The sequence below is a fragment of the Sus scrofa genome, chromosome 4 (genome assembly GCF_000003025.6).
Source record: "Sus scrofa isolate TJ Tabasco breed Duroc chromosome 4, Sscrofa11.1, whole genome shotgun sequence".
In the NCBI taxonomy this organism is placed as follows: Eukaryota; Metazoa; Chordata; class Mammalia; order Artiodactyla; family Suidae; genus Sus; species Sus scrofa.
The window spans coordinates 880,370-907,793 of record NC_010446.5 but is presented as its reverse complement, the minus strand read 5'-3'; the positions used below and the strand labels follow the sequence as shown (position 1 = coordinate 907,793).

General features: G+C 62.6%; 2 protein-coding genes across 5 annotated transcripts in view; one reads left to right on the top strand and one right to left on the bottom strand.

Moving 5' to 3' along the window:
* FAM83H (family with sequence similarity 83 member H) lies at positions 271-20,322 on the bottom strand. Of its 4 annotated transcripts, none has more exons than XM_021090412.1 (5): positions 17,743-20,322; positions 6,753-7,214; positions 5,784-5,948; positions 5,587-5,711; positions 271-5,293 (listed from the first exon to the last, which is right to left on the bottom strand). In XM_021090412.1, the coding sequence occupies exons 2-5, from the start codon at positions 7,197-7,199 to the stop codon at positions 2,467-2,469; spliced, it is 3,564 nt and encodes a 1,187-aa protein (XP_020946071.1). In that variant the 5' UTR covers positions 7,200-7,214; positions 17,743-20,322; the 3' UTR covers positions 271-2,466. The 4 variants fall into 4 exon arrangements, with proteins under 4 accessions (XP_020946071.1, XP_020946068.1, XP_020946069.1 ...); XM_021090409.1 differs by lacking the exon at positions 17,743-20,322 and adding an exon at positions 14,997-15,573; XM_021090410.1 differs by lacking the exon at positions 17,743-20,322 and adding an exon at positions 11,222-11,371.
* Positions 11,369-27,424, top strand: part of IQANK1 (IQ motif and ankyrin repeat containing 1) — a 44,208-nt gene continuing 28,152 nt past the window's right edge. Inside the window, exons 1-2 of the mRNA XM_021090476.1 lie at positions 11,369-11,450; positions 13,015-13,171. Coding sequence (XP_020946135.1) covers positions 13,087-13,171 — 85 coding nt within the window. The 5' untranslated portion in view covers positions 11,369-11,450; positions 13,015-13,086. The remainder of the gene's footprint in view (positions 11,451-13,014; positions 13,172-27,424) is intronic.

The window sequence follows — 27,424 nt, the reverse complement described above, 5'->3', positions numbered from 1 at the left end:
GCCAGGGCTGATCGGTGGGTGTGCCTACCCAGAGGGCGGGGGGGGTGATAAGGATGGGTCATAGACAGCTACGCGCCGCCCGTCACAGGCAGGGGCTGAGAGGGGTGTGGGTTAGATGTGGGGAGACGTGCTGGCCGTGCCAGGGAGGGGTCTCCAGCACTCCCCGCGGCGATGGGTGGTGGGGTCCCGGGAACCTGAGGCGTTTGTACCACTGAAGGTCACGCGCGGTACGTAATCCGGTGATTGTACAGACATCTCGGGAACACAGAGTACTTTGGCAGTGTTTTATTATTAACACCAAAATGTGCAGAGTCACATTTGAGTTGTCGTATCCAACAGGACATGGAGGGTGCAGGCGGGAGGCTCCGAGGGCTCTGGCCTCTCCACTCGCAGAGCCTCTACTTCCTGCAAGGCTCTCGCCAGCCACAGGCCTGGCCAGGTCTGCTCAGGACAGCCGTGCGCCAGGCCAGGCAAACTAACATGATCAAAAAGCACATTGAGGCCCAGAAAGGCTCCAGTCTGTCTGGCTCCCCAGGGACATTTTCCACCCAGACTGAAGTCCCTATTGTCACCCCTGCCTGGGAAGTGGCTTTGGTAACCAGACTGTGAGCTGCCAGGGAGCAGAAGGGTCCTGCCATCTCCACCCCCCTTTTCTGGCGCTCAGTCAAGGCTGCAGCCTCACTCTGTGCTCTCGTTGCTTAAGTCCTTTCCCAGTCTGAGCAACTGAGGTTTCTTTCACCTTTTTATTTTTATTTATTTATTTTTGGATTCACGCTTGCAGCATATGGAAGTTCCCAGGCTAGGGGTCGAATCGCAACTGCAGATCCCAGCCACAGCCACAGCAACGCGGAATCTGAGCCACACCACAGCTCATGGCAACACTGGATCCTTAAGCCCCTAAGGGTAAGGCCAGAGATCAAACCCACGTCCTCATGGATACTAGTCGGGTTCGTTGCCACTGAGCTACGGATGGGAACTCCAACTGGGATTTCTAATGCTTAAAAAGACCCCCAAAACTATTTAAAAAGAAACAGCATAGGAGTTCCTGCTGTGGCACAGTGGGTTAAGAATCTTACTGCAGCAGCTCAGGCTGCCGCGGAGCCATGGGTTCAATCCTTGGCCTGGCTCTGTAGCCAGTGCTGGCGCAGCTGCAGTGCAGATCTCACCTGCAGCTGGGATTCGATCCCTGGCCTGGGAACTTGGCCCGGGGGGGCGGCCATTAAAAAAAAAATTGCACAAACATTAATTTAACAATACTAGCACCTACAGTGGGAACTGTCTGAGCATTTGGTGCCAAAGTGTGTCATCCAGATCAAAGTTACTATCTGGAGCTAAAAGAAGATACAAGAAAGCTAAGTGGGGACACCCTGGACAGATTCTGGGATTGGTGACCAAGGGGAAAGGCTGCAGAAGAGGGTGCAGTCGGGGTTTGCTGGGCGTCTGCAGGGCAAGGACCATGCCCACCTCATGGGCACCAGGGCCCCTCTGAGTAGCGGGTTGGGGCTCAGGTGCCACAGAACAAGAGCTCCGCCTCCAGCCCCCGTCAGGGGCGTGGCTGAGGATGGCACTTGTGAACATGCGTCTGTCAGGAACCCTTCATGAGGCCGGGGCCTCACACCATCCATCCGACTTACTACTGCAAAGCCTGGTGCGCATTCCTCGCTCGGTGCCGGCCACGTGTCTCTGTTCTCAACAAGGCAGCCCCTCAAGGACCCCCAGTGGCCATACACTCCCCCCTCCCCAACAGTGAAAGGACGGGCCACCAAAAAAGGTTCCAGGGGGCAGGGATGGAGGCGTGAGGAGGGGCAAGGCAGGAAGTGAGTCCCCAGAGACCTGAGGTGGAGGTGGCAGGGGGGGAGTCCTGTGGGGTCCTGGGCTGCCAGGCAGAGCGGAGACAGCAGGGTGAGGGCAGCACAGCCAGGAGCCGTGAGCAGAGGCGAGCCCTGAGACACGAGGACCCCCACAGAATGGGGGACTGGGGCAGAGAGATGGTGCCCAAAATATGGGGGCTGAGGCACAGAGGTGACCCCCAAAATACGGGGACTGAGGCACAGAGGTGACCCCCAAAATACGGGGGCTGAGGCACAGAGGTGACCCCCAAAATACGGGGACTGAGGCACAGAGGTGACCCCCAAAATACGGGGGCTGAGGCACAGAGATGGGCACCCCAAAATACGGGGACAGAGGCACAGAGAAACGGGTCCCTGAAGTCCAAACAACGGAGACAGATGTGTAAGAAGCAAGAGGCTGAGGGTCCAGAGACGCCGGTGTGAGGGAGAGGAGCCAGACCTGGAGGACGGAGGCCCGGGGCACCTGGCGGCGGCAGGCCTGAGGGCAGAGGCCGAGGGGCAGGGAGGACCACCAGCGGGTGAGCCTCCCGTAGAGCCGGGTTCCAGGTGCTCCGGCTCAGGGCCAGGTCTTCCGCCTGCCAGGGGGCCAGAACGCGGGCACCCTGCCCTGGGAGACTCATTTCTTGCTCTTGAAGGTGCCCAGGATCTTGGGCATGAACTTGCCCACCTTGCTGTCCCTGGCGTCCTCCTCCGCCGGGCTCCCTCCAGCCCCCGGGCCCCCGGGCTCCTCCTTTTTGCAGAAGACCTCGAAGCGGCTGTAGACGCGCTTCTCCTTGCGCATGCTCTCCATGCGGCGCAGCAGCCGGTCGCGCTCCTCGGCGCTGGCGGGCAGCGTGCGGCTCAGCCGGCCCTGGGTCCCCAGGCTGTCGGAGCGGAAGATGGCCGAACACTTGTCCTTGTCGGACATGTCGGGGGCCAGGCCGCCGGCGGCTGGGGGGTGAGCGAGCTCAGGGCTGCCGCGGGCCGGGGTCGGGGCTGGCGCGGGGCCGCCCCGGTGCTTCTGGCCGTGCGCGCTGATCTGCTCCAGAATGGCCTTCGTGTCATCCCGCAGGTTGCTGCTGTACAAGGCATTGGCGGTGGCCGAGGCCACACGCGCCCTGGGGCCCCGCTCATCTCCCGCGGCAGCCTCTGCGCTGTCACCCCGGCCTAGAGAAGGGCGCCGGGGGCTCTCAGGCTGCCCGTTCTCCTGCGGGGCTGGGAAGCTGCCCTCGGCCTCGGCACGCCGCTCGCCCTTGGGGCTCAGCAGCTGCCTCAGCCGCACAGAGCCCTTGCGCAGGACTTCCATGGGGCCACCAGCCGCCTCCTCTGTGGGCCCGGTCTTTGGAGACTCCCCAGAGAAGGGAAGGGTGAGGCTGCCCCGACGCTCCGGGGCGGGAGGCACCGGGCTGCCCCTGCGCTCGGGCACGGGAGGCACCGGGCTGCCCCTGCGCTCGGGGACAGGAGGCACCGGGCTGCCCCTGCGCTCAGGGTAGGCAGAGGTGGGGCTCCCTTTCTGCTCAGTAAATCCTGTGGTGGGGCTGCCTCTGCGGGTGGGAAGCCCAGGCGTGGGACTCTCCTTCCGCTCCGGGTAGGCCGAGGTGGAGCTCCCTTTTGGCTCAGAGTAGGGTGCCTGGTGTGCCCCAGGCCCCTCCAGTGGGGGGCTGTCCCGCCCTTGCGCCGAGAGGAAGCGGGAGGGCAGCCGGTCAGTGCCGCCGCCACCCCGGCCCAGCGTGTCCAGCAGCTGAGTGGCAGTGAGAGTGGCAGCTCCAGGCTGCCGCTCAGCCTCCTGGTGCAGCCGCTGTGCGAAGGAGTCGCGCAGGTCCAGCAGGCAGCTTTCGAGGCTGCGGCGCTCGGTCCCTGGACCCCCGGGCGCCGACACCTCCTCCCGCCAAGCCTGCGACAGGACAGCCTTGCTGTGGCTGGTGACCGTGCCTGCGGCCCCCGTGCCTCCGGGGTCTTGAGGCGGGCTCTTGTACTTCTCCAGGAGCTCGGCCACCTTGGTGGAGGCAGAGGAGCGCACAGTCTCACCGCCGGATCCCAGCATCTCGCTGACCGCCTGCTCCTTGTGCAGCAGCTGCACCTTCTCAGTGGCGGCTGCAGGGGCCCCGCCCGCGCCCTCCGCCTGCGATGCGCTGAAGATGAGCGAGGAGCGCAGCCTGGAGCTGCGCTGGATCAGCGGGTTCAGGCGTGAGCGGAAAGAGTCCTGCTTGGCCAGGCCTGCCTCCTCCGGGCCCTCACGCTCCAGGCCCTCGCCACCACCGCTGCTGCAGCCTGGCACCGGGCCCTTGGCTGGGAAGGACCCTGACACACGGAAGGCCGAGGGAAGCAGGTCCCCGGCGGCCGCCCGGCCTCCAGAAACCAGGACGTCGTCTTCATAGGCCTCGGCCTCCATGGGCGCGGGCAGGCCCTCCTCGCCAGCGTCCTCACCGTGGCAGCCGCTCAGGTAGGAGGCCAGGCGCCAGTGCCGCAGTCCCGCGCGCCCCTCCGGGCCGCCCCTGCGCTCCGGCTCCGCCTCGGGCGCAGTCTCTGGGCTTGGCCTCGTCACCGCCTGGCAAGGGAAGCGCTGGCCCAGGTTAGGGCGGGAGGCCCCGCCGGCTTCCAGAGCACGGGGCCCAGGCCCGAAGGCGGGGTCCGAGCCGTGGCGCACCTCCCGTGACGCACTGGACGGCACGTAGTCCAGCCGCTGGTGGCCTTCGTGGCCGAGCTCCGGGAAGCGTGGCCCGGCGCCCAGGGCAAAGTCGTCATGGTCGGCGAAGCCGGGGCGGCCGGCGCGCAGCTTCTCGAACAGGCCCTGCGGGCGCGCCGGGGCGAGCTGCGGGTCCCACTGGTAGTGCTGCTGGTAGAGCTGGTCGCGGTGGAAATGGCTGGTCTGGAAGCGGAAGTCGTCGCCGTGGCTGAGGAACGTCTGCCTGGACACCTGCCGCGCGGAGGCGAAGTTCTCCACGGCGCCCGTACCGTCGGCCGCCGCGTAGCTGTGCCTCTTGAAGGCGTCCATCTCCAGGTGCCGCGCCTGAAAGAAGCCCCGCGGGCCCGCCAGCTCCCCGCCTGGGCCCGCGTCGTCCAGACGCCGCGACAGCGGCCGCAGCCCCAAGTGCGGCTCCAGGGCGCCGCCGGGCATCCGCGGGGCCTCCTCTCGGCGGAAGGCTGACAGGAAGTGGCGGTCGGGGTCGAGGAAGGAGGGGAAGCCCAGGCCTTCCTCCCGAGGCGGTGGGAACAGGAGGTGGGCTCGTTTGGGGAAGGAGAAAGGGGTCGGCGCCCCGGGCACCTGGCCGCCCGTGAGGGGCCCAGCCCCCGCGTATGGAGCCAGCGCGTAGGCGTCCATGCGGGCCAGAGCCCCGGCGGAGGGTACCAGTGGCTCGGACTGTGCGAAGAGGATGCGGAATTCCTCATCGAAGCTGGAGACCAGCTCGCCCTGGAACACGTGGGCCAGGCTCCGGTGGATCTTCTCGAAGGACCACATAAAGCTGGGAGTGGGGCGGGACCAGTCAGAGGGAGGGGGCGGGGCCAGCCGGGAGGGGCGGGGCCAGAGCTGGAGGGACGGGGGACGGGGGACGCGGGGCGGGGGACAGGGGACGCGGGGCGGGGGGGCGAGGGCGGGCGGGCTGAGCTGTCCCCGGGGTGTAAAGTCTGCACCAACCCAGGACCGGGAGGGGCAGGGGCGGGTGGGGCTGTGCCAGGGTTCCAGGGGTAGGGCTTCTGGAGAGGGGGCCCTCGGGTGGGGAGGTGCCGGGGCTGCGGGGCAGCGGGGTAGGCGCACCTGTAGCTCCCACTCATCACCACGGCACAGTCCACCAGGAGGAACTTCTCCTTCACGTGGCCCTTGAAGGACTTCCCAGTGCGGCAGTAGTAGGTGGGGCCCGCCACAGTGCGCACGCGCAGGAACTGGGGCGGGAGCGGCGTTAGGTCCCCGAAGGGGGGGTCTTCCCCTCCCCCCAACCCATCCCTTCCACTCACATCCACGTGGTGCAGGTTGACGCGGCACTTGTCGGCCATGTCCAGGAAGTGCTGCGCGTTCATCTCGTCTAGGAGGATGTAGACGGGGACCCGGCGCGCGGCGGCCTCCAGCACTTCACCAAGAAGGTCCACGTCGGTGAACATATCCATCACCACGGCCACCACCTGTGAGGGTCGGATCAGGGACGGAGGGCAGACCCCTCCACTGCTCCCACCTTCTCCGGCCGAACCTCTACCCCCACCCCGCCCCCGCCCCGCGGCGTCCCTGGATCGCCACCAAACACTGCAAGACGGCCACCAGCTCATCCCGAGGGGGAGCGGGGCCCCGTAGTGGAATCAGAGGGGATGTAAGGCTGCTCTTCAGCTGGGGGTTGGGGTTCACCCCAGGGCAGAGCCCTGCATGGGGCAAGGAGCCCTGCGGGCAAGGCCCCCACAATGCCCAGCCTTACGGATGGCTGAGCTCCCAGGACCCCAGGGCAGGTATCGGGGCTGAGCCCGGGCTCCAGTTCTGCCCCTGGGGGGCAGTCGCCACCTTGGGGGGGCAGAGGCAGAAGGCAGCGACAGAGGTCTTTACTGTCTGAACAGACTCTTTTTGCTGTTGCTGACTGTGTGGTGGCCCTGGGGAAGTGGGGGTAAGACGCCCTCAGCCCGGTCAGGGCAGGACCAGAGAGAATTCTCAGAACTTCAAATCCATTCCAGAGCCCTTGAATTTCTGGGCATTGGCCGTGACCAGCAGCAAACACGTGCAGAGTCAGCAGCCTGTGGTAATCAAAGCCTCGGTGAGCCTGGCAGAAGTCTGCCAGGGAGCCCTCGCTGCAGCTTGAAAGCTGGAGCCGCCCGGCCAGCCCGGCCCCACCCTACCCTTGCACCTCGGCTGGGCCTGCGCATCCAGTTCCCTTTCCCGCCCACTCCTGCTCAGGCTTAAAGGTCCAACTCGGGCGCCCTTCCCCGCAGCCTGTGACAGCACACCTGCTGGGCGGAGCGGATCATCCTTCTAGCCTCGTCCTTGATGCTGGGGCTGTCAGGTGGTGGCGGCTGCACCAGTGTGGTGACCTCGGTGCCCTGGAAGCCGAAGGTCAGGGGCCAGCCCAGGTCGAGTTCAGGCACGGCCTGGTCCGAGTTTACAGGCCAGTAGGTGCCAGAGGAGCCATCGAAGTCCACGTTGGGCGGGCTGCCTTCAGGGGGCTCCAGGGCTACATGCTGCGGGGGCCGAAGGTGGCGGCTCACGTGCTCCAGCTCCTCGGGGCACAAGAAGGCAGGGGCCCCCTCGGCCGCCAGGAAGCGGCTGTAGGCCTCTGGGCCGCCCTCGGCCAATGCGTCCACTGCCAGGCGGTAGTACTCTTTGTAGTGAGGTGGCAGGTACCCGGGGGCCAGAGGGTTGTCCCCCTGTGAGGAGCTCTGGGAGCGACGGGCCATTTCGGGGCCAGGGACCTGGGGGAAGGGCAGGGAGACACATTACAGGGGCAGGGGCTCTGCCCCGCCCCAATGCGGACGCACATCCTAGAAGGGGCTGTCCGTGACCTTGGGCGGGCTGTGGACTTCAGCCCATGCCCAGAGGCCTTCCAGGGTGCCCTCAGACTCTAGGAAAACCCCCAGCTAGGGGAACAGCAAAACACCCCGACGCAGGCACCTCAGCTGTCCCATAGTTCTGGCCGGGCCGGCCGGGCCCCTGCTCTCGCCAGGACCAGGGAGTGCCTTGTGCCCTGGCTTCTGGCAGGGGCTTTGGCCCCACACAAACTCCCACCCAGGGTTATTTATGGCCTCTTTGGCCTCAGGCACTTCTGCTTTGTGGGCCCCTGCCTCCATTAAAAAAAAAAAAAAAAAAAGTAATGACAATTTACAACAGTTGGTATCAAGAAAAAATAATCCAGGCTGGATTCTTTATTGTCACATTTGCTTGTTTCTTCTGCTCTTATGACACGAGCGCATTTTCATGGCCCCTGTGCTGTGCTTTCTGGACAAGTTGGGCCACTGTCTGTGTTTCTGACCTCAGGGCTGGGGGACCCTGGGCTGCTCCCTGTGCCTCTCTGTCCTGTTTCTTCCACTGTAAAATGCAGCCGTCTCAGCCACAAAAAGAATGGAATTTTGCCACATTTGCGGCAACCTGGATGGACTGTGAAACAGGTCAGAGAAAGACAAATACTGTATGTGATATATCACTTACATGTGGAATCTAAAAACTACAGGAGTGCCTACTGTGGAGCAGCGGAAGCCAACCCACTGTATCCATGAGGATGTGGGTTTGACCCCAGGCCTCGTTCATTGGGTTCAGGATCCAGCGTTGCCGTGAGCTGTGGTGTAGGTCACAGATGTGGCTCGGATCCCTCGTGGCTGGCGCTGTGGTGTAGGCCGGCAGCTGTAGCTCCAATTTGACTGCTAGCCTGGGAACCTCCATATGCTGTGGGTGCGGCCCTAAAAAGCAAACAAAACAAAACTAAGCAAAAAACCTAGTGAATATAACAAGAAAGATGCAAACTCAGAGATAAGAGAGAAAAAACGAGTGCTTATCAGTGTGCGGGTGGCAGGGGGCGTAGAGGTTTAGTGGCATGAGGTGCAAACCACTGGGGCGGGAGTGGCTGAAGGACGTGCTGCACAACGCAGGGAATAGAGCCAGTATTTTGTAATAACTGTAAATGGAGTGTAACTTGTATTTTTTTTGGCCGTGCCTGTGGCATGTGGAAGTTTCCGGGCCAGGGATCAAATCCATGCCACAGCAGCGACCCACGTTGCTGCAGTGAAAACCACCAGATCCTTAACCTGCTGTGCCACAAGGGAACTCCAGGGTATAACCTTTAAAATTGGGTACAATTTTTTTTTAAATGCAGCTATCAGGGTTGACCTGGTAGCACCCCTGGCACAAGGAGAGCTCAGTACAGAGCTTGTCACTACCCTTGCCCTGGGAGGCAGCGTGAAGACATCCAGAGCCTGGCCACACCTGCAGACCCGTCCTAAGGGAGCCCACAGTCTACTCACTGACCTCTAGGTCCTCCAAGCCCGGAGCCCTGCCCTGTCCCCAGGACCCCCTTTCCCTTGGCCCACCCTCCACCTCTCTGGCCACCAGCCCATTGTAGACACCTCCCTGGGCCACACCCTGGCAGGAGCTTAGAGGCCTGTCCCTGCCAAGGCCCGGCCTGTGTGGCAGCGGCGACCTTTCCACGTTTCTGGCGCCACCTAGCTCTCTGCTGCACCCCAGAAGTCAGAATCTTTTGCTGTGGCCCCTGGGCTCCAAATGTGTCTCCTCACCTCCCGGCTCACCCCAAAGTCACACTGGCTCCTCCCCAGCCCACCTGCCTCCAAAGGGGCTGGGAGGAGACCGGGCAGAAGGCGGCCTCGTGGGGGTGTTTGTTTGGCTCCCAGGGCGGCTCCACAGGACCCCTGATCTGCATTCGCCCCTCCTTTCCTGGAGAGAGCCCCAGCCCCCGCAGCTGCCCACGGATGGGCCCAAGGGCCGGCTGCTGCCTGAGGATGCTGGGGGTTGGGATGACCCGGGGAGCACGTTCCAGTCCGCCTTCCCAGGGGCGGGGGGTGACAGGCTAACGGAATGTGGCACGGAGTTGGGGGGGCGAGGGATATCCCTGCGTGCCAGTCACACCCGGCGGAGATGCTGCCTGGCCTGACTGTCTGAGGAAAAGCGGCTCCGCCATTCCCTAGAGGGCACCATCCTCACTGCCTGGTTACACCCGGGGTGGCCACACTGTCTTGCACCAGGAGGCTGGTGGCACGGGGGTGTGAGGTGCGGGCCTGTGTATACCAGGGTCTCACCCTGAATCTGACCACACTGCTGTGAGCGGGGTCTCACCCTGTGTCTGACTACAGTTGGGAGGGGGTCTCACCCTGTGGCTGCCCAGTGTTGTAACGCAGTCTGCCTGGTACGGGCGCCACTTCCCAAGTGGGCTTCCATGCCCTCCTACTTCACCAGGGGGGAGAAGCAACACCAACTGTGCTGGCTGCGTGTGGTGGGGGGTAGGGAGCCGGGGGCGGGGGGAGAGGCAAGGACCCTTCTCATCAGACAGGCCAGGAAGGTGGCCCTGCCCTGCCTCACACAGCAAGACCGGTGAGCCCAGCCATCTTATTCCTTTGCGGGTTTCCTTTCATGGGTCTGCACAGCCCCGAACCATGGGCTGGCAGTGGCCACTCCCCCAGCAGTGGAGAAGCCCACCAGCCGGCCTCTCCGCACATTTGCTTCCAAACGCCTGCCTCGAGGGAGGGGTGCTTATCCCACCCAGGCCAATGACTCAGCAGGAATCCCGCGCTTTGACTGACCTCTGACCTCTGACCAAGCCTCCAGGGCTCTCAGGACACTAGTGGGCTGCCTAACAAGGGGCCTTCACCTGCTAGTCTTTCCCAGCGCAGGTGGGGACTTTCTAAGTGACAGGGAGGAGGACGCTCTGGGGTCAGGGCGCGCGGCGGTGAACCCTGCACCAAGCACACAGAGGCGATCGTTAGGCAGCCTGGAGGATCAGAGGGTGTGGATTCCGGAAGAGGGTTCAAGGGCTGGAAGCAGTGGGCTGGAGCCCATTGGTGCACACAGCGGGGCCAAAGGGGCTTACCGCACGCCAGAGTTAGGCTGCCCGGGCCAGGCGTCCTGTCCACCCACTCCAGCCCAGGGATCTGGGCTCCAGGGAAGCAGCACGTTCTGCTCTCCCCCCACGCCACAGGAGAAGCCAGACCGAGCCCTGGTCACCTGGGCCACCTGAGTCCCTGGAGGCCTAGAAGGGGAGCCCCAGGGAAGGGCCCAGGCCAGGCGCGGCACCCTCCCCAGGCTCCAGCTAGGCCGCCAGGGCGGGAGCGAATCGGGGCGGCCTAGACTGGCTCGACCCAGGCCCCGAACCCCTTCCCATTCGGCTTTTCCTGGGCCGGCGTCGAGCGAGGGCGCCGCGTCCACACCCGCACGCGCGGCCGTGGCGCCCCCTCTCCCCCAGCTCCGGCCGACTCGGCCCGACCGCCGTGCACGCGGCCGCGCTCGCACTCCCCCTGCCCCGATCCGGGTCGCGCGGCCCCGGCCCAGGTGCGGGCGGGCGATCGCGCCGCCCAGGTGCGGCCGCGCGGGGGCGGGGGGTCGCCGGTGGGGCAGACCCCGCCCCACCCCGCCGGCCCGCCCGCCCGCCCGTCCGCGGCTTCCCCCTCCCCGCGCGCCCCGCCCGGCTCGAGCCTGGGGAGGGGGCCCTACCTGGCCAGGTGCGCGGGGTCTCGGGACAAGGGCAGCAGGAGCCGACCGCCGCCCAGCGGCCTCGCGGTCCGGTCGGTCCGGCAGCCACTCCCTGCCGCGGCCCGCCCGCCGCGCGGCCTGATTCACGCGCCCGCCCCCGCCCCGCCCGCCGCCCCTGCCGCCTGCCTGCCCGGGCAGCACCTGGGGGCGGGGCGGCCCCACCCGCGGCGCGCCCGCATTCCTCCGCCGGCCGCCCGCCGCCGCCGCCCCGCCGCCCCGGGACCCCCACCTGCGCCCCGGCCCCGCGCCCTCCGGAGACCGCGAGGGCGCCGGCTTCCAGGGCCCCGCGCCCCCGGGCGCCCATCTGTTCCCCCCGGGCGCAAGGTCCCTACGCCTGACCCCTGACCCTCGCCCCGGAAGTCGAGGTGATTCGGAAGTTCCGGCGCGGTCTCTAGGAAACGGGCCAGCCTGACGCCAGGGGCGGCGCTTCTGGCCTCGCGGAGAGGCGGGGGACGCAGGTGAGGCAGGTGAGGCAGGTGCGCCCGTGGGGGCGGTGCTGAGCTCGGGGCGGGGCAGAGCCTGGGCTCCCGGTGAGCACTGGGGACCCCCTGCCCCCACAGCCGGACACCTCCCACCCGACGCCTGCACAGAGGACCCCCCCCCACCCCCTCAGATGCCCGCAAGGACCTGGGACCCCACAGGCACACAGGGATCCTGCGCCCGTAGACCCCCACCACACGCTGACCGCCTCCCACAGGTGGGGGAACCACGCCCACGGGGGACCTCCCCGCACCAGCCCCCTCCCAGATCGATCCCAATCCTGAGACAGTGCCCCCCCAACACACTCACACATGATTGGACCCCGCCAACTCAGCCAGGTACACAGGCAGGGGACTCTGAACAAGGGACCTCACAGGCACGTGAGGACCCACAGTAGAAGGGGCGCACACACATGGGCCCTGCACATACAGAACCCTGCATGTACATAAGACCCCACATCCGTACAACCCTACAGGCCACCAAGTGCCATTCTCAGGCACACACCAGTGTCCACTCGCACGGGACACTGCGTGCCCAGGGACAGCCCTCATGTGCTGCCCCCCCTACAAACAGGGACTCCCCCCCCAGAACCCTGCACACGTGTAGGACCCTTCGTGAGCACGGAGAGCCCCTAGGGAGCCGGGGACTCCGAAGGCACTGACCCCTGAACACACAAGGGCCCCCTCACGCACTCTGAGCCCCACATGCTCCCTCCACACACCCGTGCACATGCAAGGAGCCTCTCAGCTGCCCCTCAGTGCGCTGGCCCCCCAGGCCCCCCCCACCTCAGATCCCTGCTCAGAACCCCAGCTCCCCGGCAGACCCTCCCCGAGGGGCCCTCACTTGACTCGGCCTCTGCCCTGTGCTCAACCATCTGTCCCAGCCAGAGCCCCACCTTGTCACTCCCACCCCAAGCGCTGTCCCTCCCCTGCCACAGTGCTGAGCCTCTGCCAGTCCCTAGTCACCTTCCTCTGGTTGTCTCAGTTTTCAAGGTCATTCCCAGTTTCATTAGATCTTTCCCCAAACACTAAGCAACACTCATGCCTAGGAAGCAGCACGGCAGTGGGTGCCCTGCCTGTGCAGTGGGGGAGGGAGGCCTCCAGGGACATGAACGTTGGGGTCAGCTGAGTGGACTGGGGAGAGGGGTGTTGATTCCAGGTCCTGACAACCCTGGCCAAGGCCAAGACAGAGGGCTGGGCCATGAGAGGTCCGTGCCTCTGGTGGCCGTGCCCCGCCTGCCACAGGGGCTGGGGGCGGTGGGGAGGCACGGAGGCTTGTGTCTAGGATGAAGCTGGTCCAGCTGGCAGCCCGGTGGTTTGGAGCAGGGAGATGGGTGCCCACCACTGAGCTGGGGGTGAGGATGAATGGGCCAGGGCGGAGGGGACATGCTGTGGCCCAGTGTTCTTGCCAAGCATTCCCACTCCAGCTGCTGAGCTCGCACACCAGGGCCGGGCAGGTGGGCCAGGAAGCCGCGGGAAGCTGCCTTGGGGGGCCTGAGCCTTTGTGCCCCAGCTTAGCCCCTGCTGACTGTCTGTCCAACAGGTGCAGGCCAGTGTGTGCTGCTGCTCCCCACCGCCTCTGCCACGCTGACTCTTCCTCCTCCCTCCCTGGAGAATGAGCAGTAAGAAGCGGGGGTCCAGAGGCGCGTCGGGGAAGTGGCAGACCTTCTTCCCCAGAGCCAAGCCAGGAGCTGCTGCTGGTGAGTGTGAGCCTCAACTCGGACTCTGACTTTGGTTTTTTCCCTTGCTTTTTAGGCGTCACCCACGGCATATGGAGGTTCCCAGGCTAGGGGTCGAATTGGAGCTGTAGCCACTGGTGTACACCAAAGCCACAGCTATGCAGGATCCAACCTGCGTCTTCGACCTATACCACAGCTCACAGCAACGCTGGATCCTTAACCGACTGAGCGAGGCCAGGGATCGAACCTGCGTCCTCATGGATGCTATTTGGTTTCGTTAACCGCTGAGCCACGGCAGGAGCTCCTGGACTCCGGCTTTGTTGTTTTCGTTTGTTTGTTTTTTGTCTTTTGAGGGCTGCACCCGTGGCATATGGAGGTTCCCGGGCTAGGGGTCTAATACGAGCTACAGCTGCCAGTCTGCACCACAGCAGCTTGGGATCTGAGCTGCATGTGTGACCTATACCGCAGCTCATGGCCACGCCGTATCTTTAACCCACTGAGCGAGGCCAGGGATCGAGCCCGCAACCTCATGGTTCCTAGTCAGGTTCGTTAACCACTGAGCCACGGCAGGAACTCCCGGACTCTGACTTTGGACACGTGGTCCGCAGCTGCCTAGGGACACTCCCTCTGGGAAGCCCTTCCCTCTGAGCGTGGCCTTCGGGGGGTCTCAGAGTCGGGTTCGGGTGTGGTGGCTGAGGATTCAGAGAGCAGATGTCCATTCCCGACTCTGACCTTGAGTCTGGCACCCCTGGGGCTGGGGCTGGGGTCCTGGGGACAGTGTTCCAAGGAGCACAGCTTTAGAACACACAGAGATGGGAATCACGCCGTCTGAATGTGGGTTCTGAAACAGGGCAGGGCTTGAATCCATGTTGGGAAAACTCTGACTAAGTATGGGTCCACTCTGACACTCTGCTCCACCTGAGTATCTCATGCTTTTGCTGGTCTGCTGCTGCTCCTTCAGGCTTCCCTCTCTTTAGCCACTTCCAGCTTGCCCTTGGCTTAGTGCTGCTATGGGGTGGGAAGGGCATCCCCTCCCTTGCCCACCCCTACCCACTGTCACGGCTCTCATCTGCGTCCGGGCTGCGGCCCCGGTCCTTCCAGCACCCAGGCCAGTACTGGGGTCCGTGCTTGCTACGAGCAGCCTGTTGCTCTGCAGCAGCCCCTCTGCTGGGAGTGGGCCTGGACGCCAGTGGCTCCGGGATTGCAGGACCTGGCAGGGTGGCAGTGATACTTTTCCACGCCAAGCCAGGCTAGACCCTAGCTCCCCAAAATAGCCCCAGCCGCGTCGGAGGCGGCAGCTTTCCTGGAATGAGGATGATGGGCCCAGGTGCCGCCTCTGGCTTCCGCCATCTCCAGCCCTGGGAGCAGGCTCTGCCATAAACAGGAGGCAGGGCAGGTGGACCAGGAAGCCTGCCAGGAAGCTGGGGCGGGGCGGGGGGGGCAGCGGCTGTTCCTCAGTTCTGCTACCTGCTGACTGCCTAGGCCCTGGACCCAGCCTTCGCCCGTACATCCCAAACACCGCCCCAGACAGCTCTGTGGTGCTGGCCCGGCCCACCTGGCCAGGGCTCCTGGTTCCTCTGCAGATACATCTCTGCCTCCATTGCCCTGAACAAGCTCCCTTCCTGGCCGCCCCCCCACCCCCTGCCCCCCGTCAGGCAACGGGCCAGCCCAAGAGCTTCCTGTAGAGTGGTCTTTGCAGTGTCCTGTCCACCTCACTCGGCGGACGTGAGAATGAGCCCACAGATGTGCGGCGGCGCACGTCCACTGCCCTCTGGTGCCCTGCAGGGCCCGTAGGTTGCTCCCATGGTCACCACTCCCCCACCTGCACGTTCCCTCCAGGCCTTACCTGGTCTTGGGTCTGCAGCGCTTCAAGGGTCTGGCTCCGCAGGTGCTCCAGGGCCGTGGCCAGCTCCAGCCCCTCCACACGCACCCAGGCCTGCTCCTCCTGTAGCTGCTGCAGCCACAGCTGCTCCTCCTGCCACAGCTGCATCTGCAGCTGGACCTGCTGCCGCTGGTCCTCCAGCAGCAGCTGCTCCTGGGCCAGGCACAGCTGGACCTCATGGAGCCTCAGCAGCTCGGGGCCCAGGCCCAGCATCAGAGCCCCTGCCCCGTAGCCCTCCATTTCCATGGCGGGCACTAGCACCCGCTCGGACCCCAGAGCAGCGGCCTGCTCCGGCCTCTCGGCTACCTGTGGCTGCTCTGGTCTGGCCACCCTGGGGTGTCCCTGGGGAGCTGGCTCGCTGCTGGTCACGTGCCCTGTAGGGGCCACCCCCGCCTCGTCCCCAGGGCCCCTTGGGGCGGGGGATGGGGGCTCGGCCCCAGGGCCCTTCTGCCCGGTGGCCCGCTGTGCCCGGCCCGCCCTCCTGGCCCGGGGTTTGCGAGCTCGATTTCGCTTCCCAGACATGGCCCCGCTCTGGCGCCTCTTTTACCAGGAATCTGCTCCCTGGGGCCCTGGCTCATCGGCTGGCCGGCCTCGATCAGGTGGGCTCAGAGGGCACCCTGGGAGACCACGGCAGGCCCTCTGCTCCAGCGGCCCCTCGTGCCTGACCTGCCCCTTGGCTGGTGCCCGCGGCGCCGAGGCTCTGGCCAGGCTCTGTCTGTGGGCCTCACGGGCCCCACTCGGCGGGCTGGGCCACGCTGGGGAGTTTATAGGGACTCGGCGGCGCGGCGGCTCCCCCGGGCGCGAAGGCTGACTAACGCGCTGACACGGCGCAGGGCGGCCCGGGCACAGGCCTCTTTGGCCAGACTGGGAGGGAGACAGAGAAGCTGGAGGAGGCGACTCTCGGCAGCCAGACCGCCGGCTGAGTGTAGGGACGCGCCTGGTCCTGCCCTGGGCGGGCCCCGGGTGCCCCCCGCCCCCGTCCCACCCGGTCCACCCCTGGTCCCACGAGACCGAGACTCCAGCCCACAGGGCCTGGGGCTGCGTCCCCAGCCTCAGCGACCAGACGCTCACTGGCCACGGGCAGTCCTAGGCCAAGCCCAGCCTCCAGGAGCCCCCGCCCCCGGCCAGCACTCAGAGCAGGCCCGGGGCCAGGTCCCCTGGACCCCTGTGGGGACGACGGTCCACCGGCCCCTCTCAGTGGGCGCCTGCGTGGGGCCAGGCTGCGCGGGAGCTGGAAGAATCGGACCCTGAAAGGCCCAGATGGTGTTCCGTGGACCAAACTGGGCAGTAAGGAAGAGCCCAGCCGGCCCTGAGGGCTCTGAGGCCGCCTGGTTGGGGGGCCTGAGGAGCTCCGACCTGGTCGGCCTTCGGATCCCTGGGAACGCGACTGCGGGAGGGGTGCAGGGCCAGCCGGGGTGCCGGCGTCCCCCGGCTCCTCCCCAGCATTTCCCCAGCCTGGGGCCGCTGACTCACACCCACGCCCAGGGCCCCATCCCAGCCAGCTCTGTCACACTGGCCCGACTGGTTTGCCTGGCCCAGCCCTGCCGGGCCCAGAGGCCTCTGGGAAGCGGCCAGGCAGCCACCGTCTGGGGGCAGCGTTGTGGGGCAGACAGGGCGGCAGAGGGGCCTCCTATCGGAGGCCTCGCCACCCCGGCCCTCCCCACACAGGTGCAGGGAGGTCCTGTCTGCTGGCTCTCAGGGGCGCCCCCCACCCCCGGAAGCACCCTGGGGAGGCCACGGCCAGCTGCTCGTTCACTGAAGCTGTCCGGGGCCACTCCTGAGGTGGCCCAGAAACCTCCCCAGCCCCCTACACTGACCACCCCCTTCTCCAGGGCAGCCAGGAGAGGGGCACCAGCTGTAGAGGGAGGCTGGACGGCGGGCGAAGGGACTCATGCCCCCTGAGGACCCAGGGGCCCCAGCAGGTGAGAGCCTGCGCGCCCCAGGCTGCTCTGGGCCCTGCTGGGATGGGTGGGGGGATGGGCAGCCCTGGGCTGGACACACCTGCGGTGCCTGTGTGCCCACGGTGGGCCCTCCGGAAGCCTCTCCCCATTGCCTCCAGCTGCAAGTGGTGGCTGGGGTGCCACCCCCACTGGGGCCACTACATGCTGTGGCCAGGTCTCCCTGGGCACAAAGGCTTCCTGGGCTGCAGGGTGTCTGCCCGTGTGGGGGCTGTGTCTTCCCAGCTCGCAGCCTCCGTGGTCTCCGGCAGGGCCTCGGGGCTGCGTCTTTATCCAGATTTTCTGCCTGGGGCCCAACTCCTATTCAGGTCCATCCCAGCCCTCCACTGGGTGTCCTCAAAGTCCACGGCGCATCCAGACTGCAGACCCGTGTCCCCCTGACTTCTCGTGCCTGGTCTTCCTCCACTGCTCCCCCACTGTGTCCGAACCCCACCCACCGCAGCATGCTGCTCGGTGAGCTCCCGGCTTCTTTCAGCCCCTCCAGGTCTCCCCACCCCAGACTCCAGCGCTAAGCTGGCTTCTCCCTTCTGTCAGCTGGCCACGGGCAGCCTGTCTCGCGTGATCCTGCCCTGAGTGGTGCTGGCCTTACGCCCAGGATGAGCTCCCAGAACCGGCAGTCACCTTTGCACCGCCGCCCCTGCCAAGGGCCAGAGTACGGAGCCCCACCTTGCCCTGAGGACAGGCAGACCACAGAAGGTCTGCAGAGGCCTGACCGTGGTTTCGTAGAAGCTACCCGCGCCCAGCGTACGTACCGGAAGGCTGTCCAGCCGCAGGAGGTTTGGGCTCAGAAAGAGGCAGAGGGGAGGGAAGCAGAGAACAGGGCAGCTCAGGCCCCAGAAAGTGTCCGGTGAGGATGAGTAGCGGCCGTCCGCGCCTCTGCTCTCGACTCTGCGGCTCTGCGAGTGTCGCTTCTGATTGTTCCGACCTGGGGTCACTGCTCAAGATCTAGGCGCCGGGTGGGAAGGGTGGTCCGGCCTTGAACCACACTCCTGTGTCAGGGAGGGGTCAGACACCCGCTCCCCCATTTTGATTTCTGTGGTGGAACGTGGGCCCCCACGGAACTTTCCAGACCGAGCCCAACCTTACCCGGTCAGGGCTTCCAGCCTTCCACTCTTCTCTGAGGCCAGAGCTCTGTCTGACAAGGACTAAGGCAGGGCGGGCCGTGGCATCGCCTCTTTCTGCTAGAAGTGGGTGCCGGCTCAGAGGCAAGACAGGTGCCAGGACTGCGTTTGGGGTGAGCGGGCGGGTCTGCAGGTGCGGCCGTACAATGGGCTCCATCCCAGCCGGAAGCCGTGCCATCCTCGCCATGCGAGGTGTCACGCGGGACGGCTCTGCCCGGGCCCGGGGTGGAGGCTGTGCACGGGGCCCCACCTTCTTCCCTGCTCAGGAGTCTCATGAGCCCGGGGCAAGGCCTCGTGGCCATTCACTGGCCCAGCGCCTTCTTTGCATTCGTCCCCCGGGGCAGCATCGCGTGGATCAGTGTTGCCCTCCTGTCACCCCCCGCGCTTCTGATGATCTGCCCCAATTGTCAGCCAGAGTGTCTGAGTCGACCTAAAGGCTACTCGGCAGAACGGGTCCAGATCGGCCTTGATTAGAGGGGCATGTGCTCTTGGGCCCATGTGTCACCACCATCCCGGCCACCTCGGCCCCTCCATTCACGGGCCTTTGCCTAGGCACTGGTGGCCAGCGTCCACAGGACAGCTGTGATGTCCACCTGCCTCTCCGATGCCTCCTCCGCGGTGGGCTCTGTCGGGGGAATTGGCTGGGAGACGCAGAGCCGCCCCTGGCTGCTCGGTACCCTCAGACCTGGCCCTGCGGCAGCACCACCTGTGTGCCTTTCCCCAGGCCCGCCTGTCACTGTGGTTGGAGGCTTGCTCATTTCAGGCTCCCGATGGACCAGCCAAGCCCTTCGCTGTTTTCCTGGCGTCCGTGTATCTGCTCTTTCCACCACGGGAAGTGGCTAAGCAGCCCCCCCGGGGGAGCCCCCACCACTGTCCTTCAGGGCGTCCTGAGCCAGGAGCTGTGATGTGGCAGCGGGCCCCACGTGGACTGAGCTCTGCGGATCCAGCCCGAGTCCCTCCCTCCTCCACCACCTCCCCCAGGAGTGCTGGTGGCATGGGCGGGGCCGCTCCAGCAGCACAGGCCAGAGGAGTGTGGGTGTCCTTGGATCCCTCTGTCCGCCTGTGCCACCCGTCCGTGGAGCGAGGACCTTGGCTGGGGTGGGGAACCCAGGTTGCTTGTCCTCTGGTGCGCAGGCTGGAGTCCCGGGTGCGCCGGGGCCGACGGCACCGGGAGCTGTTCTGCCGGGGAAGCCGTGGCCTCGCTCTGGAGCCTGAAGTCTATGCTGTGTGTGCCGGGCTCTCGCCAGAGTCCCCTCGGCGCGGTTCTCCCGCCGGTGCCTTCAGCTCATCAGACCTGCCGGTCGCTCAGCCCAGCAGCCCAGCAGCTCACGCCTCAGCCAGAGCCTCTGGCCCCTGATGGAAGGCCGTCCGAGGTGTAGTAGTTTACTCTGCCTCGGGGCGTCCGGGCAGGTCCCAGATCTATGACCCTGAGAGCTTCATTAGCGAGGCTTTATCTCCTACTCTCTGGAACTTCCTGGATCAGCAAGATGTCAGCGTGTCGTGTCCACCCCCCCAGGTCTTCAAAGTCGGCCACTCCCCTGTGTCTCCTCCCGAGTCCCTCCTGCTGGAAAGGCCCTTGTGGTCGCACTGAATCTTCACAGATAATCCAGGACGGCTTCCCTCCCTGGGGGCAACTGATTAGCAAGCTCAGTTCACCTCCAGTCGTTTGCTCCCTTTTCTCGGCCGCCCCCACGTCGTATGGAACTTCCTGGTCCGGGGGTGAATCCGAGCCGCAGCTGCGACCTGCCCCGCGTTCTTTAACCCGCGCCCTAGGGCTGGGCCAGGAATCATCGAAAACGCCTCGGCAGGCGCACCCCACCTGCAGTCTTTATTCCCCTTTGCCGAGTGATGCCCACCGCAGTCCCTGATACCCGTCCTGTGACGGGAAGCCTGGGCGTAACCGGTGTCCCGAGACAAAGCAGTGAGCGTCTGCTGCCACCCTCGCCCGCTGGGGCGAGCCGCATGCGCCCTCACAGTGATGGGAGCAGGCATTTACCAAGTGAGCAGGTGCCCAGCAAAGGGCCCAAGGCCGTGGATCTGCTGCGGTGGAGACACCACTTCCGCTTCTGTCATCCGTCGTCTCCCACCACCATTTGTTTCTTGCCAAGGCCAGAAACGCGTGAATTTAAAGGCAGTAAGATGGCCGCCCTCATGCTCATTTGTGTTTTTATTATGTATTTATTTTTACGTTTTGTCTTTTTAGGGCTGCACCTGCGGCATATGGAGGTTCTCAGGGGTTGAATAGGAGCTAAAACTGCCGGCCTGCCCCACAGTCACAACAACGCAGGATCCTTAACCCACCGAGCGAGGCCAGGGATTGAACCTGCGTCCTCATGGCTACTAGTCAGATTTGTTTCCGCTGAGTCACAATGGGAACTCCTATTTTTTAATTAAATTTTTTAAACTTTTTTTGCTTTTTTGTTTGTTCATTTGTTTGTTTTAGGCTTTGTTTTTAAAGGTGAAATTGAGGGGAAGGCACAGAGGTTTCCCGTAAGTGCCCAGTCCCCGCACGTGTGGCGCCTCCCCGGTGATACAGGATCACCACCCGCCCCTGCCCCCCGGGGACCCTGGCTGCGGTTGAGGAGCCCGCGCTGGCTTGCCACGGTTCGGGCTCTTGGTGCTGCACCTTCTGTGGGTTTGGACAGATGGATGATGGCGGGTGTCCATCCCGGCGGCCTCACGGTGTTGTCACAGCGCTGGGTGCCCCCGCCTTCTGTCTCCTCCTCCCACCCCCTCGGTCCCTCCCATCCACCCATCTTTTTGTTGTCTCCATGGCTTTGCCTTTTCCAGAAGGTGACAGAGCTGCAATCGTACTGGATGCAGCCATTTCCAGGTGGCCTCTTTGACCTGGTGGTGTGCATTTTAGGCTCCTCTGTCTTTTCAAGGCTGATGGCTCTTTCTTTTTACTGCTGACTAACCCGTCGTCTGGCTGGACCACCGTCTATCCACTCGCCCACCGAAGGGCTCGGTTGCTTCCGGGTTTTGGCAGTTATGACCAAAGCCGCTGCAGGCAACCGTCGCAGGTTTTTGCCTGGATGCACGTTTTTAGCGCTTTGGCTGGAAGACACCAAGGATCGTGACGGAGTCATCGGAGGGGCAGAAGCTGCCAGACGGTCTTCCAAAGTGGCCGCGCCATCCTGCATCCCGCCAGCAGTGAATGGTCCTGAGTAGCACTTGTGTTGCCGGAGTCTGATCCTGGCCTTTCCGAGAGGTGTGTGGTGGTGGCTCACTGTCGTGTTAATTTGCTTTTCTCTGATGACAAGATTATGCGGAGCGTCTTTTGGGTGCTTATTTGCCATCTGTTCTCTGGGGAGGAGTCTCTTTAGGTCTTTTGCTCATTTCATTTTTTTTCTTTATTTTTTTATTTTATTTTATTTTTATTTATTTATTTATTTTTTGTCTTTTTACTATTTCTTTGGGCCGCTCCCGCGGCATATGGAGGTTCCCAGGCTAGGGGTCGAATTGGAGCTGTAGCCACCAGCCTACACCAGAGCCATAGCCATGCAGGATCCGAGCGGCGTCTGCAACCTACACCACAGCTCACGGCAACGCCGGATCCTTAACCCAGTGAGCAAGGCCAGGGATGGAACCTGAAACCTCATGGTTCCTAGTTGGATTCGTTAACCACTGAGCCACGACAGGAACTCCTTTTTGCTCATTTTATTTATTTTTTTGCTTTTCAGGCTGCTCCTGTGGCTTATGGGAAGTTCCCAGGCTAGAGGTCAAATCAGAGCTATAGCTGCCACCTACACCACAGCCACAGCGGTGGGGAATCCAAGCCGCGTCTGCAGCCTGTGTGTACCACAGGCTGGGTAACGCCGGATCCTTAACCCAGTGAGCACGGCCAGGGATCAAACCTGCGTCCTTATGGATACCAGTCGGGTTTGTTTCCGCTGCGCCACAATAGGACCTCTCTTTTGCTCATTTTAAAATCAGGTTGTTGGAGTTCCCGTCGTGGCGTGGTGGTTAACAAATCCGACTAGGAACCAGGAGGTTGTGGGTTCGGTCCCTGCCCTTGCTTAAGGATCTGGCGTTGCCATGAGCTGTGGTGTAGGTTGCAGACGCGGCTCAGATCCCGCGTTGCTGTGGCTCTGGCGTAGGCCGGCGGCTACAAGCTCTGATTCGACCCCTAGCCTGGGAACCTCCACATGCCACAGGAGCAGCCCAAGAAATGGCAAAAAAAAAATCAGGTCGTTTAGGAGTCGGCTTCGTGTTGTATTGACATTTAGGAGGGTGGTACCTCTTGAGTTCATGGCTGTGAAAGGTGTGAAGTCTGCGTCCAGGTGGACGTCCAGCTGTTTCGGCACCGTCTGGACCACCTTGGCGCCACTGCCCTTTGTCAGATCCCAGCTGGGGTCCGTCAAGACTTCGGGCTGGCGCTGGTCTCCGCAGCTCCTCCAGGCAAGCGCTCTTCCCGTCTTGCTCACTCTCCTGTCGGAGGGGGAGGCTCCTGGGCTCCCGCTTGGCTCTGCCTGCCGTGGCAGCCCTGCTGGTCAAGGAGCTGTGGGAGCTTTCTGCCAGCAGCTAAGTGCACCTGTCCCCGCTGGACCTCCCGCGGCTGGACGTGGGCCTCAGTGCCGCCTACCCCGGGCCTGTGTTCCCTGAGCCGAGGGCCTGGGCGATATCGCGAAACCCCCGTGTCAGGGTCAGTTTAGATACCATACCGAACGGTCTCCCAAAGTCTGGTATCCCCTTTCCCAGGCCACCGACTCTCCGGGGGAGGACTGGGGGCCCCCCGAAGAGCCATTGCAGGTCCCTCTCCAAGGGCGTCTGGCATCCCCTTTGGTCCAGGAGCTGCGAGTCTTTGACCTGGACTTGTGTCTGGAAGCCCCGTGAGGGACTGGTGCCTGCTGTCGGATTTCTGCCCGGCGGAGTCCGGGGTTCCTCTGCTTGCAGCAGCTGAGCAGCAGCGCCCAGGCCGCCCTGCATCTCGCCCTGCCGAGGGCATCCTGGCCACCCCTCTGCTCGACGCCTGCCGCTGCGGGTTACGTCTGCCGCCGAACCTCTTCTCCTCTGGTGTCCCATCACCCCTGTTGCCATGGGGACAGTCAGTACCAGCTCGGCCTCCCTCGGAGTCACCGTGGAACTCACGGGCATGGGTCTCGTTGTTTGGTGAAGGGCGTCTTCTGAAACTTCCCAGGGGTCCTCGGCAGGCAGAGGCCTCCAGGCCAGCTCCAGCCAGTTCCTGCAGAACCCCCGCCTCGCTTGGAAGCCGCCCTGCCGTCCCCGCTCCACCTGCTCCCGCCCCTGACTCTGATTTCGGGCCTGGGTGCAGCAGAGGGCGGCAGGGCTCGTCTCTTGAGGCCTGGGAGCTGCGGGCGAGGCTGCTATGGGTCCCGTGCTGGCGAGGGTGGCCGTCGCTGGGACAGCCCAAGAGGAAGGACAGGCACCTAAAAGCGAGGAGCCTCCTCCCGCCGCCTGCCTTCCGCTCCCCTTCGTAGGGAGCCGCTGGCAGAGGCGTGTCGCCAAGCAGGACAGGGAAGGGCGGGCTCTGCGCTGGGGAACCCGGTGCTGGGCACCCCGCCCTGGGGCTTCTGCCCGACAGGGTGCAGCTGTCCTTGGCGTGGACGGAGACCGTCCCGCTGTGTTTCCAAAAAGTGGACACCAAGTCCCCGTGTTCCCTGCATCCCCGGCTGAGGATAATTCATTCAGGTCTCACCTGGAACCTGGAGTTCCTGAAGATTACAGACGAAATTGTAAAGCTTACTGGCACCAACGACTCTTACCTAAGATAGAGGAGACTAGGATGGAGTGGAAAAGGAATTGCTTAATTTATACAAATACACCAAACAGATGAAAATGCGGAAGGAAACTCACACGGCCACTGCTGTTCTTATTTCTGTGACTGACCGTGGGCTGCAGGTGTGACGCCCTCTGCCACCTGCTCACGTGCCCTTTGCCCTCAGCTGGGGCATCCGCTGCCCTGGGTTCTGTACCTAAAAGATGCAAATCCTCATCGCTGCCTGTCTGCGTTCACTTGCTTTAGTTTTTACAAATGTTCCCGCGTGCAGTGGCTTGCAGTGTTGTGTTAGCTTCAGGCGTACAGAGCAGTGAATCCGTTATGCGTCTATACATATGTCCATTCTCTTCCAGATTCATCTCCCATTTAGGCCGCCCCAGAGCACTGGCTGGATTTCCTGTGCTGTCCAGTCACTTCCTGTTGCTGACTTTGTGTATAACAGTGCCGGAGTTCCTGTCGTGGTGCAGCGGAAACCGTGAGGAACCATGAGGTTGCGGGTTTGATCCCCGGCCTCGCTCAGTGGGTTAAGGATCCAGTGTTGCCGTGAACTGTGGTGTAGGTCACAGATGCGGCTGGATCTGGCGTTGCTGTGGCTGTGGTGTAGGTCGGCGGCTACAGCTCTGATTAGATCTCTAGCCTGGGAACCTCCATGTGCCTCAGATACGGCCCTAAAAAGCCAAAAAAAAAAAAAAAAAAAAGTGTATGTGTCAACTCCAAAATCCCAATTTATCACTCCCTCCAGTGTTTCCCATTTGGTAACTGTAAGTTCGGTTTCAAAATCTTTGAGTCTGTGTCTGTTTTGTGAATCAGTTCTTTCGTATATCTTATTAGATTCCACATATAAGTGATATCATATGGTATCAGCGTGTGTCTGACTTACTTCACGTAGTATGAGAATCTCTAGGTCCATCCATATTGCTGCAAATGGCATGATTTCATTCTCTTTTTTTGGCCGAGTAATATTCCACCGTGTATCAGTTGCTTGAGGTTCCCATTGGAGTTTACTATCAGATGTGTGGGTAACAAGGCTCCCCAGGACCCTTGGGGTCCTGACATAGCATCCTGGAGACAGGCAGTGACCTGCCCTGCCCTTGGTGGTCAGAATCTATCACCCAGGCGGTGCGATGACCCCTTTGTCGCTAGTTGGGTGGTCACGCCGAGGCCTCGATGTCCAGAGGGTGCCGTCCTCATGTCACCTAGTGGCAGCGTTCCTTTCCTGGAACTGCTTGGCCAGCAGGCCTCGGCGGCACGGAGAGAGGAAGCACGGCTGCCCTGGGTGGATCATCCGGTGTGACAGCGGGGAAAGCCACGTTCACTTGGCCTGCTGGCTCCTGGCCTGTCCTTGGGCTGGGGCAGTGCCAGTGCTGGCGTCTGAACCTGGCACAGCTGTAGTGGTGGTCGTGCTGCCTCACGGCGGCCGAGCGTCAGGAATCCAGGCACAGCTCTCAGCTGGGTGACTCTCGCAGGCTGCTGTCAGATGTCAGCCAGGGCTGTGGTCTCACCTCGGCGCTTGGCTGGGGAAGCCTTTGCTCCCCTGGGAGCTGACGGTGGGGCCTCCGTTTCTTGCTGCCTTTCGGTCTTGTCACGTGGGCCTCTCCAGAGGGTGTCTGGCAGTGTAATTTTTACTGAACACTTCTAGGCGCCGGGGAAATAGCTGCAGGGTGGATCCGTAGAACTACCAGCTGGAGGTGGTATGAACTGGACCCCAGTTCCATCACCTCCGGACCATGATAAGCCTCCACTGTGACTAGTGGACTCTGGTGTTTTGGGGTCCCAGGAAGTGATTCAAAACCAGAATTTGGTCCCCAAAAAAGTCTGGCTGTGGCCCTTCCTCCAGGGCATGGTCACCCCAGTAAGTGGCCAGGGCCCTCTGGGGGGCTTGCCGACAGGTCTGTACATACTCTGATGGCTGCAGGCTCCCTCCTGAGGAGACCCAGGCTTCCCTTCCACCTGCAGCTGTGAATTTGTTTCGCTGAGGTCCACTTCTGGCCGTGGGTCACTGGCACGGCCTTTCCCGTTGGTGAGAAGCTCGTTCAGGGCCAAGGACAGGAACATGTCCAAGCAGACTGCATGCTTGACTCTTTCAGGGTCTGTTTCCCGGCACCTGTCAGAGAGCAGTCTGCAAAGTACAGACTAACTACATTTAAAAAGTGGATTTTTTTTTCTTTTTCTTTTTGGCCGTGCTGCAGCATATGGGGTTCCCAGGCCAGGGATCAGATCCCAGCCACAGTCCCGACCTAAACTGCAGATTCGGCAACACTGGAATCCTTAACCCACTGAACCAGGCTGGGGATCGAACCTGTGTCCCAGCACTGCCAAGATGCCTCCGATCCCCTTGCGCCACAGCGGGAACGGCAAAAGATGGATTTTAATATGCGAGCTGGCTGAAGAGCTGCTGGAAGTCTTAAAAAGCAAGAAGACGGAGTCCCCATTGTGGCGCAGTGGAAACGCATCCGGCTAGTATCCATGAGGATGTGGGTTTGATCCCTGGCCTCACCCAGTGGGTTAAGGATCCGGCATTGCTGTGAACTGTGGTGTAGGTCGCAGACATGGCTGGAATCCCAGGTGGCTGTGGCTGTGGCTGTGGCTGTGGTGTAGGCCGGCAGCTGTAGCTTCATTTTGACCCCTAGCCTGGGAACTTCCATATGCCTCGGGGGTGGGGGTGGGACCCTCCACCCCCAAAAATTTTAAAAATAAAATAAAAGTTCATAAATACACCACAAATTTGATCTTCTGCAACTATTCATACTCGTTATGAGAAATTTGAGATGTCAGAATTTGTAAGGAGGCACATAGTTTTTTGTTTATTTGTTTTGGTTTTGGGGGGTTTTTTGTTGTGTTTTGTTTCATTTTTTGCTTTTTAGGGCTGAACCTGCCGCATATGGAAGTTCCCAGGCTAGAGGCTGAATGGGAGCTTCAGCTGAGGCCTGCACCACAGCCACAGCAGCACAGGATCTGAGCTGCATCTGCGCCCTACACTGCAGCTTGCAGCAATGAAGGATCCCTAACCCAATGAGTGAGGCCAGAGATTGAACCTGCTCCTGACACCACTGCAGGCAGTAAACCTGCTGTACACGACAGGAACTCCCAGGGTTTTTTTAATAATTCTTTTTCAATTTTCAATTTTTTTAAAAAAAAATTTGTGCTGTGTGTTCCTTTCTTTTTTTCTTTTTTCCTTTTATACATATTTTTTTCTTGCAGGGAGGGGGTGGCCATGCCTGCAGGATGTGGAAGTTCCTGGGCCAGGGATCAAACCTTTGCCACAGGAGCCAGCTAAGCTGCTGCGGTGCCAGTGCCAGATCCTTAACCTGCTGTGCCACAAGGGAACTCCTAATTTTAGTGTTTTGAGCATCCTTCATGCTTTTTTCCACAGCGGCTACATTCCCACCGACAGTGTAGAGGTTCCCTTTTCTCCACATCTCACCGGCATTTGTCGTTTGTGGTCTTTGAATGATGGTGGTTCTGGCAGGTGTGAGCTGGGGCCACGGTGGGGTTTTCATTTGCATCTCGCGGGTGATTAGTGACGTGTTGAGCACTTTTTCCTGTGCCCGGTGACCATCCGCGTATCTTCTT

Bases quoted from the DNA above. Each gene is read 5' to 3' on its own strand.
- FAM83H (XM_021090409.1), bottom strand. From the start codon at position 15,554: ATGTCTGGGAAGCGAAATCGAGCTCGCAAACCCCGGGCCAGGAGGGCG. The intron at 7,215-14,996 runs GTAAGGCCTGGA...CCCTTCCCCCAG, and splicing joins CGCTGCAGACCCAAGACCAG to GTCCCTGGCCCCGAAATGGC. The intron at 5,712-5,783 runs GTGAGTGGAAGG...CTCCCGCCCCAG, and splicing joins TCAACCTGCACCACGTGGAT to TTCCTGCGCGTGCGCACTGT.